Raw genomic sequence first — 15,329 nt, 5'->3', positions numbered from 1 at the left:
TGAACAATATAAATATTTGTGAATAAATATAGTAGATCTTGCCTAGCTTTCAGTCTATTAGTACACCAAATAAATTAGTTTGTAAACTGTAAAATAATTTTATAACTTGAATAATCAATAGAATACAATAGAAATTCGTTCTGAGATACTATATTGAATAATATTTTTAAATAAAAGAAATATTTCAGTAGTACACAATTAAATGTTTTTGTTCCAGATCTCTGTTTTAAATTGAATCTTGGGACCTTGAGAATAACTAAACCTACTGCGAAGCTGAGGATCACTAAACTTCTTGAGTATCAATGTGAACTTGTGAAAAGTGGTAAAACGCGAAAGTCGTAAAGCTGTGCGCCGCTCTATTCCTATGTCGTTAAAACGCAAAATGGTGAACTCAAACATGAACTCACTGAAAGTTAAAGGGCCATTATGGGAATGGATTCCCCTTCTCAAAAAAAGTAAAAGTGTAAGGGATACTTCAGTGACTACATGTATGGACTGTAATAGAAATATTTAAAACTAATTACCAAGTATTCAATTTTAAGTATTTATTTAAGAATCAATCCTGAAGTGTATCCAAGTTTTCTAAACTCGTATTTGTCAAGGAGACGTCAAAGGGATGTTTGAAGACATGAGAGTAGTCAAGTAGTTTCATTTGAATAGCAAATTTTCAATGTAGGAACTAAAAAGTTTAATGTCGTTTCGCAAACTCTTTGTAATTGAAGAGCCTGGGTGGCTTAGAATCCATGTAATACTACAATAAGCACCTATAGAACATAGAAGGCTAGTGAGATATTATGTTTCGAATTGTGTCTTTGAGTGGAGCTGAAGACCCTGACGATGAAGAAGCTGAGGAAGTAATTTTTGAAGTCAGGTGAAATTACTGGTTGTTTCTTAAATCAGAGCAAAGTAAAAGTGCCGAGATTGTAAATGTCTCAGCGAGTGCGCACCTTAGTGAACTCGTTTGAATATCATGTTGACGGCCGAGGGTAATTTGACCTGGACGAGCGAACTGAGTACGATATTGCATCAGGTTTCTTGCAACAGTACCTTTCTGGGCTGCACGGAAGAGTGCGGAACGACCTTGAGTGGATACGATCATCTTTGTACTGCAGAAGCAGCATCGTCAGCAACCCTCTTCTGCAGACCCTGTGATTTCGGCAGCTGTGACTTCAACGTTTCCCTGGTCTTAAGTGGGTTGGAGAGTATCGAGGGTGCTTTCCTCTCCAAGATCCCTAGATTTAGGGAATGTAATTCGACCCTTTTTGGACAGGTGAGTGAATCATGATTCGATCTATTTGTATAATTCGACAGCAAGCAATATTGAAACGATGTTGCTGCACGGAAAAAATAAGTTTTTAAAAGTTTAGTGTTTTAATGCAAGAGTGGGGAAAGTTAAAAAGGTCTAATTGAAGGATTTGATGAACTATTTGATTAAAATGTGTTGAAAAATTCATCAATATTTAAAAACCGAAGCAATATAAAATTTATTGGCGCGCTAGTTATGGATTATGTATAAAAGTTTCGGAATATTTATAGTTGTGCTGATGCCAAATGAAACAAAATATTTTTGATATTTCCATTATTACACTTAATTTATTACACAACAATACACTTTATTACTTATAGTCACTTTTACATATAATCACAATCTTAAGCAGTTGAAAAAATTTTTGATCGTTGAGGATTCGAACCTTGCCTACTCAAGAAAAAATATTTCGTCTTGAGTTCGCCTCCAAGACCATTATGTCTCGACAGCAGCGAGGGGCGAGGCTTATCTGTCGTAAACGTAAGTCTTGAGCTTATGGCTGAGGCTTACGATGGGTTATGAAGACAAGTCGGGGTGGACCAATTAAGGGCATTAAGATTTTCCAGGGTAAAAATTACAAAAGTTTTCGTTTGTGCATTTTTTGTTCATTATACTCTGACCTCTACAAAATATGGACCCCACCGACTGCGCCTGCGATTTCCAGGAGGTAGCTACCCAGTGGGCACAAAATTTGGGGACGTCTTTACGACATCGTTACGACATCTTTACGACAACTTTACGACATCCTATATCCATGTCGTTTCGGTGTCTTTACGATAGCGTAAAGACATCGTCAGAGCATACGACTTATTTATTATTAATATTACACCATTAAGCCATTTCCCTTTCGGGGTAGGCGTGACTCACTCGGCAGGGGAAAGGAGTAGTGTGTGGATGGGATAGAGATTTTTCATTTATGATATTGTAAAGACACCTTAACGACATGGACATAGGATTTTGCCATCTAAAGAACATAATTATTGCAGTTAAAAAAATTATTAATGCATGAAAAATAAATACCATGGTGATAAATTAGAACCTTTTGTTATTGGTGTCCTTGATTTCGGCTTCAAGACGAAAAATTTCGACTCAAGACCAGAAATAAAGCCTCGATCGCGGCCAGGGGCGAGACATACAAAAACGCCTTGAGTATATCTTGGCTATGTCTTGGACAAAGACTTATCGAAAAAGAATTATTTTAAATCGGGTACGTACCTAAAACTACCTAAACATAAACTTAACTCGCGCCGATTCAGGATGTCAAACCTACCTGAAAAATCTGGATATGTCAGAGAATTTTTGTATATCTGGAAAAACCTGGAAATGTCAGTGAATTATTTTTAAAGTCAGGGAATTTCTTCGCGAGCGCACTTGATTTTTCAAAAATTGAAATATAAAAGTAAATAATAATAATTCTTCATACGTAAAAGTACCTTTTCATTATTGTATTTAACTATTTTGTCCAAAATTTGATTTTCTTTCCTTTGAAATTAATTGGTTAACTGCAAATTTAATTATTTTTGTTTTGGTTGAAAATTTCAAGTATCTGGTTAAAAATTCATGCACATGGTTGAAAATTCTTTCTTTTCAGTAGAAAATTAATCTTCTTGGTTGAAAGTTCATCTTTTTACTTGAAAATTTAAATCGTTTGTATTCAATTTTTTTTCTTCCTTGACTGAAAAATCTTTTTTGTTAAAAATTCAGCTCATGTTAAAAAGTCATATTTTTTGGTTGAATTCAATTGTTTTGGCTAAAAATTAAAATCTTTTTTAGTTAAAATATCAACTACTACTTTTTTCTAATGAAACTTTAATTACTTATTTAAAATTTAAACTCTTAACCAACTCTTAAGTATTCCAGTTGAAACTTGAATTACTTTGTTGAAAATTTGTTTGTTTTTGTTATTGTTAGAAATTAGTTTTTTTTTAAACTAAAAATACAACTATTTCAGTTGAATATTCCAATATTTTTGTTAAAAATTCATCTCTTTGGTTGAACATCAATTGCTCTGACTAAAAATGTAACTGTTCAATTTTTGGTTGAAAATATATCTTTTTTTTGGAGGAAAATTCGTTTTTTTGTGTTTGAAATTAAGTTTTTAAATAATAATTTAATTATCCTAATTTTGGTCGATAATTTATTGTTCTTGATTGAAAATTCAAGTATCTGGTCAAAAATCCATGTATTCTGTTAAAAATTCTTTATTTTCAGTAAAAAGTTATTCTTCTTCGTTGACAATTTATCTTTTTGCTTGAAAAGTCAAATAGTTTGTTTGCAATTTTTTCTTTCTTAACTGAAAAACCTTTTTTTTTAATTCAGCTCATGTTGAAAAGTTATATTTTTTGTTAAATTAATTTGTTTTTTATTAAAAATTAAAATCTTTTTCAGTTGAAAAATCAACCACTACATTTATCGTTCAGGACTATTTTTTAAATGGAAATTTGATTTATTAGGTCTAATTTAAACTTTTAACCATTCCAGTTTAAAATTGAACTATTTTGTTAAAATTTGTGTTTTTCTATGTTGTTGTTAGAAATTAGATTTTTTAAACTGAAAAAATAACTGTTCCAATTGAATATTCCATCATTTTAGTTAAAAATTCATCTCTTTGGTTGAACATTAATTTTTTTAACTAAAAATCTAATTATTTTTTTGAAAATTATTATTTTATAAACTGAACATGTAACTATTCCAATAGAATATTCCATCATTGTAGTTGAAAATTCACCTATTTGGTTAAACAATAATTTTTGTAATTAAAAAAGTAACTATTTAATTTTTGGTTGACACTTTATCTTTTTTAATTGAAAATTTGTGTGTTTTGTTGAAAATTCTTCGTTTTTGGTGGAAATTAATCTTCTTAGTTAAAAATTCATCTTTTTGGTTTAAAATTCAACTATTGTGATTGAAAATCCATAATTTGATCTTAAAATCCATCACATTCTTCGAAAAGGTAACTATTTTTTGTTAAACTATTATTTTATAAACTGGAAATTTAACTACTCCAATGGAATATTCCATCATTGAAGTCGAAAATTTATCTAGTCGGTTAAACAGTAATGTTTGTAACTAAAAAAGTGACTATTTTATTTTTGGTTGACAATTTATCTTTTTTAATTGAAAATTTATGTATTTTTTGTTGAAAATTCATCAGCTTAATTAGAATATAATTTTTTAAACTACGAATTCATCTATTCCATTTTTTATTTAAAATTAGTCTTTTCTAGTTGAAAATTGAAATATTTCCTTGAAAATTCATGTCTTTTGTTGAAAAATCGACTTTTTAAAAAAAGAAATATTCTTCTCATAAGAAAATTGAAGGGTGGAAAGGCAAAAGGAGGTGACTGCCAAAATGTTAATTGTGCACAAGAGCGAAATAAACATTGTTTAAAATCGAAATCACAATTAAAAAATAAATTAATTAAATTCTGCTTCCGAGCAGGCGTATTGCCTAATCGATACCATAAAGGTTTGATTGAAAAAAAGCTTCTAGTTATGAGAAAATATTGTCCGAAGGATATCATGTTAGGTTTACACTTTTTTTACCCTACTGTCAGAGAAAATCAATTTGCAATGAGACGGTGTCCTAGTTTGACAGACGATTTTTCGCTTTTAGGAAGTGATAAATAATAAAATTTACATTTTATGTTATTGAACCATGAAGATGTTAAAATATCTTATTTTATTAATATGTATATTTCGAACAGATCCGTTTAACTTTTGTCTTTCCAACATTTAATTATTCTTTTTGGTTCAAAATTAAAGTATTCCAGTTAAGTATTTATAATTTTAGTTAAAAATTCATATTTTTCGTTCAAAATAAAGCTTCTGGGCTGAAGGTTAAACTCTTTTGTTGAAAATACATCACTATAGTTGAAAATTTATTTTACTTTCTGCGAAATTTATTTTTTCACCTGAAAATTAAACTTCCGATTTTGTTTGAAAACTGTTTTTTTTTAGTTCGAAATGCAGCTACGAAAAGCTATACCTGTAAAAGTTTTAAAAAGTTTCACATAGGGTACCGGTAGCGCTACGGGTTTGTAACTAGAAGGTCCGGGCTCGGTTCTTGCTACCTGCACTTTTTGTATCTTTTTTAGAAAAAGATTTTTTTTTGCAATTAGCAATTAAATTTATTTCAATGAAGTCACAATATTCATTAAACAAAAATTTTCTGCATCATTTATTCATATTTAACAAAAATGAGGAAGATCGTTTTTCTCTTAAGGCTAAAAAATGTCTGGTTTTCATACTCCATTGTTCATGGACTGGGTTACAGTCAAGTTCACGATGGTAGATCTACAGCTTAAGATGAGATCCAAATAATGAGAACCTCGGAAAAGTACATAGAAAAATTTGCAGATATTCCGACTCAGGTATCGAACGCCAGACCATTAACATGTTGTCCGTGCGTCTAATGACATCAGCAACTGAGGCTTCCTTATATTTAATTATCATTATACTATTTTTATATATTTCATTTTTATATAATTTGAAAGTACCCAGGAGAAAAAGTTATATATAATTTATATATAATGGACGATACATTGATATTTTTCATTTGTTTTACATAGAAAGGTTCGTAAAAGAAATAAAAAATATCATTCTCTAATCCACTATATATAAACTATATATAACTTTTTTACCTGGGTAACTAAAATAAATATATAAATGTTTAATTAGATGACAAAATTAAAAAAAAAAAATTATAAAAAATTCTAAGCGGGATACAACAGCTTCAGTAAACATGATCAATTAATGTATCAATAGGGTTGTTTCCAAAGTCAGATATCATTTTTCCAATAATTTGGATCTTATAGTATATAAAATTCTAATTATAAAAGCGCCCATAAAATAGTTTTTACACATCGTTTAATATTTTCAATTTAATGTTAAAATATGAATTTTCTATCACGATGTTGATTGGAGGGCCCCTTTGACGTCAAAGGGGTCGGATTTTCCACCAATCACAGCTTATGTTTCAGTGATTCTCAAATATATTCTTCTGTGTCGATGTTTTCTTTTGGTTATGTGCGCATCGAAGATAGAAGTCGCAAAATATTTTTAAAAAAAAATTATAAACATTATAAAAACGTTGAAAACCAAAACTTTTGTATAAAGAATTCACTTAAAAAGTACTTAAATGTAGTCATGTTTACTGAACAATTCGTAAATATATACGATTTTGAAATGTGTTAATAATTGCACGTACTGTTTTCCTTCAACATACTACTGACTCTCAAAACAAATATTACAACAGGGTAAATTTTTTGTCACATAATCCTTAACAAATGAAGATATCAAATCAAAATAATCAAAATTGACAGCAGACCCTGGCCTAACCTCTTTATCATGAGTTTTGTATCGTCACATTGATAGATGAGCTGTTTAATCGACCTCTAGCCTACAATATTCATTCATCCGTATCGTCTAAAAATATTGTGTTATTTTTGGGAAAAAATTAGGTGATCTGTATTTTTTCGATGTTCGAAATAAAAATTTGCAATGAAGTTCTGATTGTTTGAATTTTGACATCTATTAAAAAAATTTTTTTTTCTTAAAAATGATGTAGTTTTTTATCTAATTTAAAAACTAACATTTAAAGTTTGCATATCCAGTGAAGTTATATAAAAAATTCTGTTTCTGTTTTATGATATCTTGCATCGTTTACAAAAAAAAAAAAACTAACAAAATTATGTATATTTTCAGCAAAAAAATCCCTTTGCCACAAAATAGTTTAGCCTGTATAAAATTCATATAAACTGATAAAAAGTATTTGAAAAAATCAAAAGAAGAGTTTCTGAAAAACCACACCTTTTTCATTTTTTGAATTATTTTATAATATTATAAAAGGAAGAATTTTATTAATTTTATAAGTGCTAAGACGTTTTTTTAATAGGCTACATTTTTTTCTAATAATATAATTTTCAAGTTTTTTGGTGAATGAAGCGAGATATCACAAAAGATCAAAAAGCATTTTTGTAGAATTTTTCTTGTTCTACAAATTTTTATCGTACAAATTTTATAATTTGTTGTCTTTGAGAAAAATGGGAAAATTTAATTTCATGAAAAGCTATTTCGATCTAAACTAATTGTCAAAAACACCGAAAAATAGAGAAAAATTAGAAGTATGTTTTCCGTAAAAGTTTACTTTTTATATTTTTTTAAGTAAATTTGCTATTGCATCGTTTATTTATTGTCACTTTATCAATTTCAGACTCTTTTAAATTTTCCGACGAATTTCGAAAGAAGACGGTGAAAATTACGATAATCCGGAAAGAAAATTGAAATATTCGAATTAGATGAAAAGTTATAGAATTTTAAGGTAAAAGTATGTGCGCGTTTATTTCAAATAGACGCAAAATTTCAAATATTTGTAATTTGAAGGAAAATTTTTTTTTACTGATCGAAAAAATAAGTGTTCTCTAATTTCTTCTAGAAAACAACCTATTTTGTCGCCGAGAAATTCTGCGATTTGAAGTGTATCTTTTGATTAAATTATTCGACACAACGTTTATTTTATAACTGGAAAAAATATTGCCGAGATATTATAAATAAAACATGTTTTAGATAAAGAAACTTATTTTCTGTATAAAAACAAAAAATTTATTACTATTTTATGTAAACTGTTTTTATCGAAATAAAAGTATTTTTAGGTAGATTTTGCATTGTAATTAAAGTTTGAAACCTAATTATTAAAATTTCTAAATCCGAAGGCTTTCCATTTTGTATTAACAATTATGAAAGAAATTTTTGCTGCACAGTGTGTTGCTGAAGAGTTTGTCACAAAATGTGAAAACTTTGAAAACGATTCTTACAAACATTAAAAATGGGTAAAAAATGGATTATATGAACTTGTTGTATAAATAATTAAATGAATATTGAGGATTTCTTGTTGTTTTAATTTCTGTTCCTAATTATTTTCTATAAATTATATAAAAACTTTCGAATATTTAGTGAACATATCGTGCGCAGTATCCCCTAAGGGAGAGTGGGGTCGCATGGATTGTCCAAAAAACTGACCTTCCCTGATATTTATCTTACTGAAATTTACTTGACCATCTAACAATGTTTCCTCGTTTTTATTATTTAAAATTATCATTGGCCCTATAACTTTTTCTTTTGAATGTATCAAAAGTTATTCAGATTTAAGTGTTTCAGCTGCAATTTGAGGTGAAAATTGCAACTCTTCTTCAATCCTAATGAAAAATATCTGATGTTATTCTTCGAAAGCTCTAGAAGAGTATAAACAATGGAGACAATTTAATCTCATATAGAAGTTAGGGCAGCTTGTTATTAAATCAAATAAATTTCGATAAAATAAACATTCGGAGAAATAGAATTTTGGGGAATATTATGCATCCCGAGAGAGTGGAGAACAAACAAAAAATAGTAAGCAAGCCTACTTTTTTCAGGGGCTACACGACTGACTTAAATAAAAAAAGTCAAATGAGATCATTTATTTTGGCTGGCTTAACATTCATTAGTATATTATGCACGGAGAGCGAAAACGGGCGTAAGCAACTGCTTTTGCTGATTACAGGATCAGTATGAACTGGAAAAATTTGGCAACTTGGATTCTATGAGGAAAAAAAGGGTTGGTAGCAAACAAGGGGGGTTCGGGAGGCGATAGGAGGGTCTGTGGGTCGTAGCCCCCTTCGTCGTGCCTCGAACGTTTTCCATTCTGCCCCCCTTCACAGGCGTAGAATCGCTTGGTTTCGCTCCTCCCCAGCGGAGCGAAAACGAGCTAATGATAATTAATTTATTATTATAATTGTCCAGTACGAAGAAATGGTTTCGACAAAGTTTGACCAGGACCGAGGGGAACATTTGACTGCACCATCTATTTTGACCTTAGGTCAATTTTCAAGGTCAAATGGAGGTAAGACTCTTTTCTTAAATGAGAAACCCCATTTTTCACTGCGGATGTGGAAAAAGTGGGAAATTTCACGTCAAAAATGTCCTGTGGAAAAATGGTTTTCGTTATCTTGGAAAGGTAAAAAAATAAGGTCAAATATTTAAGAAATGACCAGATGCACAGCAAAAAAAGTGTTCAAAATGCTACCGAAATCAATATCATTTTGATATGCAACAAAAATGATACCGCATTCAAGAGCATTTTGATCGGCCGTAGAGAATAATCGACATTTGAGATCATAATGATCTGATTCGGTATCATGTATGAAGTTAAACCAAGATGGCTGACGTTCTTACAATATTTTAGCTCATATTCAAGCTTTTTATGTTTTCTGATCGTGCGGTGTACTTGAAAAGTTGAAAAAATAACGAAATCTGATATTAGAAAATATCATCTGTTAAGTGTAGTTGTCACTTTCGTGCCGTTAAATACCATTTTTAGGTTATGTCGTTATGACACCGGCGCCAATAATTGGGTTTAGTCTGACAGATGAACTAAAAAATGAGATCAAATTGATCCAAATGGAAAATCATTATGATCTCGAGAGTCAAATGATCGCTGGAGCAAAATGTTCTGCAACAAAATTGATCCTTTTTTTACTGTGTTCCCTTTTTCTGAATTGCCTTGTTTTTTCGCGGTAAACTTGAAGGTCAAAAGGATTTTTCTTAGATTGAACTCTGTACTCGGATGAATTTTTTCTGTAGACTTCAGACTGTGGATTGTTATCGTGACAGCACCCCTCCCAAACACATCCAGACAGTAACAATCATTTCGGATATGATGTAAAGACTGTGACTATGTAGTTACAAAAGTTTCAGTCTGGACAATGTCACTTCTCTGTGTCTAGTTACAAAAAAAAAACACTTTGTCCTTACTTTTATCAATACCCAGAAGCAACGGCGTGGATGTAGTAACTGTTCGAAGTGTTCTCCATTGGCTTGAAGACACAAGCTAAGCAAAAACTACATTTTTAATCCACAGCCTGAAGTCTATAAAAAAATTCATCCGGGCACAAAGTTCAATGTAAGAAAAGTCGTATTGACCTTCAAGTGACCTTGAAAATTGACCTGAGGGTCATGATGGTCAAGGTGATGTATACCTTAACATTTCATCGACTTTTGTTAAGCCTCTTGAATGTTTGTTCACCCCGAAAAACCAAGAAAATTTAGAAAAGGGGTATCTGGTCGTTTCTGAGACATTCGACCTTAATTTTTTACCTTTTCAAGGTCACAAAAGTCATTTTTCCACAGGTCATTTTTGACGTGAAATTTCCCGCTCTTTTCAAATCCGCAGTAAAAAATAAGGGTTCTTATTTAAGAAAAGGTTCTTACCTCCATTTGACTTTGAAACTTGACCTCAAGGTCAAAATTTATGGTACAGTCAAATGCCCCCCTCGGTCTTGGTCAACCTTTGTTGAAACCATTTCTTCGTAGATAAAGTATTTTAGAAGATATTTGGGTTCATAGATTAAAATGGGTCACTATGTATAATGGTATGCAGTAGTGTGTACTATAAAATAGTAGAAACGGGGCTTACATCGCCTCTGCACAAGTTTACTTCTAGTTACAGATAAATCCCTTTTCCGCTACTTCATTCTCATCAGAGAAGGAAGTGAAACATGTGGTTTTATGATTTAGGTTATGGAGAAATGTGATTCATGCAATTGAATAATTCTGAAAACCCCTTGTTCCAATATTACATAGTCTGAGGAAATATTCTATTGAAATAAACAACATGTTTTAGAATGTTTAAGTAAGTTATAAAGTATGTGAAATATAACATTCAAGAATAGTATTTACATATTCAATAATGAATATTCTAATATAAAAGTAATTGAAATTTTGATCAATGCTTTTGTTTTTTTTATTACTGTTTTATTAAATTTCTTCATTATTAACCAATGCTTGGTAAAATAATTGATTTGAACTTGAAATGTCCAAAAATGCTGAAATAAATGTTTGAAGTTAAACAATTTTAAATAAAAAACTTTAAATAATTGTATTAATCCCAACTCAGAACCTTCGATAACAAATAAACTCGCTAAATAAGAAATACTTTAATGGTAAACTTTCAAAAACTTGAAAGCTATAAAAATGTAGAAATTTGTATTCCTAAACTTGATACTAATTTACATAATTTCCGTAGTAAGCATTTAAAACTAAAAATTAATACATTTTATAACTTAAAAGTAAAGCATATTCAAACTAAGAGCATTTAAAAATAAAATGTTTTAAATTTGAATTGCTGAGTAAATTGTCAAAAATATTTAAAATTCGGAGTTTTCAAAACTTAAAAATAAAAAATTTGCATTTCATTCTTTATAACCCGTGCAGGAATCCAATCAGGGATCCAGCCAAGTCCGGTTAATCAGGGATCCGGCTAAAAACGTCACAGTAAACTGGTCGGATCCCGGCTTCAATACCGGCCGGGTAATCCGGCCTAAAGGCGGTTAAGAAATGTTACTTCAGGCGAGAAATTGGTAACTTGTTTTGTCTTTTAAGGCTCATCGTAAAGATTACGTTGCACTTTAAAAGTCAAATCAAGTGAACTAATCCTGGCAAAAAAATTGGAGTAGAATTTTATTCTCTGATGATAGAATATCATAGCAATTTGGAAGCCACGTGGTGATTTAAGGTTAGGAAGGAAAAAAGTAAAAACTGTATATACAAGACTATATTTTAATTTAAAATAATAATTATTCGCGCAATAAGTAGGGGCTTCAAACTAATTACTGAAATAAGGTTGATTTTAACCACAAGTCTCGATTTTATTTGCGAACTTCGAAGAGACGACGCGACGTGAGTGTAAGAAGCATCTTCGTTCCAGGTGCGAAACTGAAAATTACTGAGTGTCTATGCAGACGACAGAGGCAGCAGGCGCTATATATGGCGGTAAATTTGAAATTGTATAGGCTAAACATTGTCTGAATATAGAGAAGTCTATAAAAATTGTATCACTTCTGTTGTTGCACATAGCAGAATCGATAACAATTTAATTTAAAATGTTAAATTATTCGAAAAAATTTAATGTTTTTTTTTTAAGAATTTAAAAAAGCTTATTTTTGTTTCACTGATCTAATAAATCTTAAAATTACAATTTTCAAATAATAATTCATCTAGCATCCATAATTACGTCTTTGATAATGTCACGGCTCTTGAAAAATTTGTAATTTCTACAAAAACATTAACCTGATCAGTGCCCAGCCGGTTCCCGACCATGTGATATAACCAGGGTTGGTCCAGCCAGTAACCGGCCGGCCCCGGACTACGGGATTCGAGAAAAAAGTAGCCCAACCGGCTCTTGCTCGGTTTTTGTCCATGAAACCCAGTCAACGGTAGCCCAGCCAGGATCCGACCAGAAACCTTGTTGTATTATGGGCAACCTGGGAAATTTCTACACGGGAATTAAGAGTTTTATATTTAGAGCAATAAGAATTTGGCGGATACCCTACATTCCTTAACATCTGTGGATTCCTTTAATTCTCTCAAATCCCTGAAATCATTAAATATTCTGAATTTCCTGAATCCCTTTAATGTTCGAAATTCTATAAATTCCTTGAATTCCTTTAAATACTTGAATTTCTTTAATATCCTGAACTCCTTGAATATTCGAAACCCTCGGAATCCTTTGACTTGATTTTAGGCAAATTATAATTTGAAGGGGAAAATAATTTTTAATATAGAATACAAATTTCTAATAACTAATTATTTGATAAGCTTCGGAGTTTATTTGTTTTATGTTTATATAAATACATTTTTATTTGCTTAACAATATTTTTATCCTCTTCAAAACTTTAAAAATTCCCAAATATCTCTTAAACTGATTCGAATTATTCCTGAAATTGAAAACATTCCAGATTTTTCCTTATTGATACTTTTGGAAATATTTAGAAATATTCTCTTGAAATTAATTTTTCATAATTAAAAGTCACCTTAAATTCTTAATTTTGTAAGTTTATTTTATTTTATTCATATAAATATAATTTTACTAAGATTATTGAGAAAGTTCGATGCGATTTTTGAAGATTCCAGATCTGTCAAGGCAAAATTTCAACAAATAATTCATTTTTAAACAAGCAGTTGAATTTTAAAGCAAGAAAGATTTTTTAGTCAAGAAAGAAAAAATCTAACCAAATAATAATTAAGGAAAAATAATTTTTTAAATAAAATAAAAAATTTAAACCACAATTTTTAAAGTTTATTCGTTTAGTTGTTTTTAAGGTGATGCAAATATAATTTAAAATATATTACAAATTTTTCTCTGTATACATATATATTTTTTAACGTCACTCGAATCATTCCCAAAATTGTCTTTAAATCTTTCGAATTCGTTTTAGACAAGTTTGAGAATCTTTTGCAATGTTTGAAAATACTTAAGAACATTCTCTTCAAACTAATTAAAAAAAGTAAAGAATGACTTTAAGTATTTCCATTTTATTTCGAAGTCTTCAAAAATGTGCATATAGTTGGATGTCTTTTAAGATTCTTTGAAATCTACTTAAATATTGTCTGAACAAGATTTTGTAAAATAAAAAATAATACAAGAAGTTTTTTGAAATCCTTTTAAATTGTAAATTATTATTTTTTTAAATATTTAAAAAGGTTTTGTTAAATTAATTAATTTATAAAAATTTGTAATTATATTTAATTTCCCCTGATATGTCAAGAAAAAAATTTATTATCTTAAAACTGTCAAAATATTAAAAAAACTTCAAAGATATATTTCATAGTCTTCAAAAATCTACATTTTGTTAAAAATTGTTTGAAATATTTTTAAGTTAATTTTTTCTATCTATTATTGTTGTTATAAAATTGCAGCGTGATAACAAGATTTTAAGAACAGAATTACGTCCTTATATTAAAAAAACATTTTCAATAAAAATTATCTTTCCTATCAATAATTATTATCAGAAACATTCTGAAATAAATGTTGCCAGCAAATAAAATTACTTGTTTGAAAATTTCTATTTTCCTAATTGACGGTGCAGAAAATTTTTAATCATCATTAATAAATAATGACATATATTTAAATTTATTCAATATGGCCAAGTGCTCATGAATAGAATCCTTTTGTCATTTGCAAAGCATGTGAAATTTCAGAAAATTCAAAAGAACAAACTGAAAACAGCCAGTTAAAGTCTTATCCACACAGTATGCAAACAGTCAGATATTCAAAAACAATTAGTGCAAGATTTTCGAGAATTTTGTTCCAACTATTTTTTTAGATACGATTGGATTGATCATTCTACATGGACATAGGAAATAAGGGACTAGGCATGCCATTCTAACTTGGGCGAGCGGGGTTGAATCCACGGGAGGGGGGAGAATTCCATGAGTGGGGAGAGCCGCCATCTTATGATGTGTCATTTGATTATGCGCACGAGCATTTTTGCCGAAAAACTGTGCATGAAAATATAAACATGTGGGCGCTGTCATGTTTGTCGCGGGACATCAAAACGTGGCGGGACCCCCCCCCCCCCCCCCTCATTGCATCACCCCCGCAATGGCATGCCTATGAGGTTCTTTCACTGTCAAGCTAGAGGTAGGTGGCGCCAGGGCACGTCAGTCCTGTTCACTCATACACCGGCAAATTCATGGTTGTGTTACGTGTTCGTGAGTCTGTCTGTGTGATCAACAGAACGGAGAACATAACCATCAAAGTCAAAGTTCGTCCGACGCAGTTGTCGTCGTTTTTTTAATAGTTCAAATGCGATAAACAGAATGAAATGCAGTGTAATTTCTTGCAAGAGCAAGGTAAAATTCAAATTTCCTTTGAATGAAGCTATGAAAAAAAAGTGGCTAAAAGCTATTGGTAGATCTACATTTGTGCCTAATACACGTGATGGTTTATGCAATGCACATTTTAATCCAAAGGATATTATAACAGAATCTTACAGAAGTATATTTATAATTTCTAAAAAGAATAAACTAACACCTATTCATGTAATTTATTTGTATATTGGTTTTATTTTATATTAGATGTTCATATTTACTTTCTCAATCTTTGTAACTATCGGTGTTCAGAACGTACCTGTACTTGAGTATCTAATATATTTCAGAAATCCACTCTTGTACAATTTCAGAGCTTTCTCTTCGGTTGTCTCATATT

General features: G+C 30.3%; 1 protein-coding gene across 2 annotated transcripts in view; it reads left to right on the top strand.

The window, feature by feature from the left end:
* The first annotated feature begins 282 nt into the window (after positions 1–282).
* The window catches only part of LOC117168061 (5-hydroxytryptamine receptor-like), a 27,626-nt gene continuing 12,579 nt past the window's right edge, over positions 283–15,329 (top strand). For both annotated transcript variants that reach the window (XM_033353414.1, XM_033353415.1), the window contains exon 1: positions 283–1,270. In XM_033353414.1, coding sequence (XP_033209305.1) covers positions 971–1,270 — 300 coding nt within the window. In that variant the 5' untranslated portion in view covers positions 283–970. The remainder of the gene's footprint in view (positions 1,271–15,329) is intronic.

This window comes from Belonocnema kinseyi, chromosome 2 (genome assembly GCF_010883055.1).
Source record: "Belonocnema kinseyi isolate 2016_QV_RU_SX_M_011 chromosome 2, B_treatae_v1, whole genome shotgun sequence".
NCBI classification, from domain to species: domain Eukaryota; kingdom Metazoa; phylum Arthropoda; class Insecta; order Hymenoptera; family Cynipidae; genus Belonocnema; species Belonocnema kinseyi.
The sequence above is the reverse complement of the archived record's forward strand: the minus strand, read 5'-3'. Positions and strand labels throughout refer to the sequence as shown.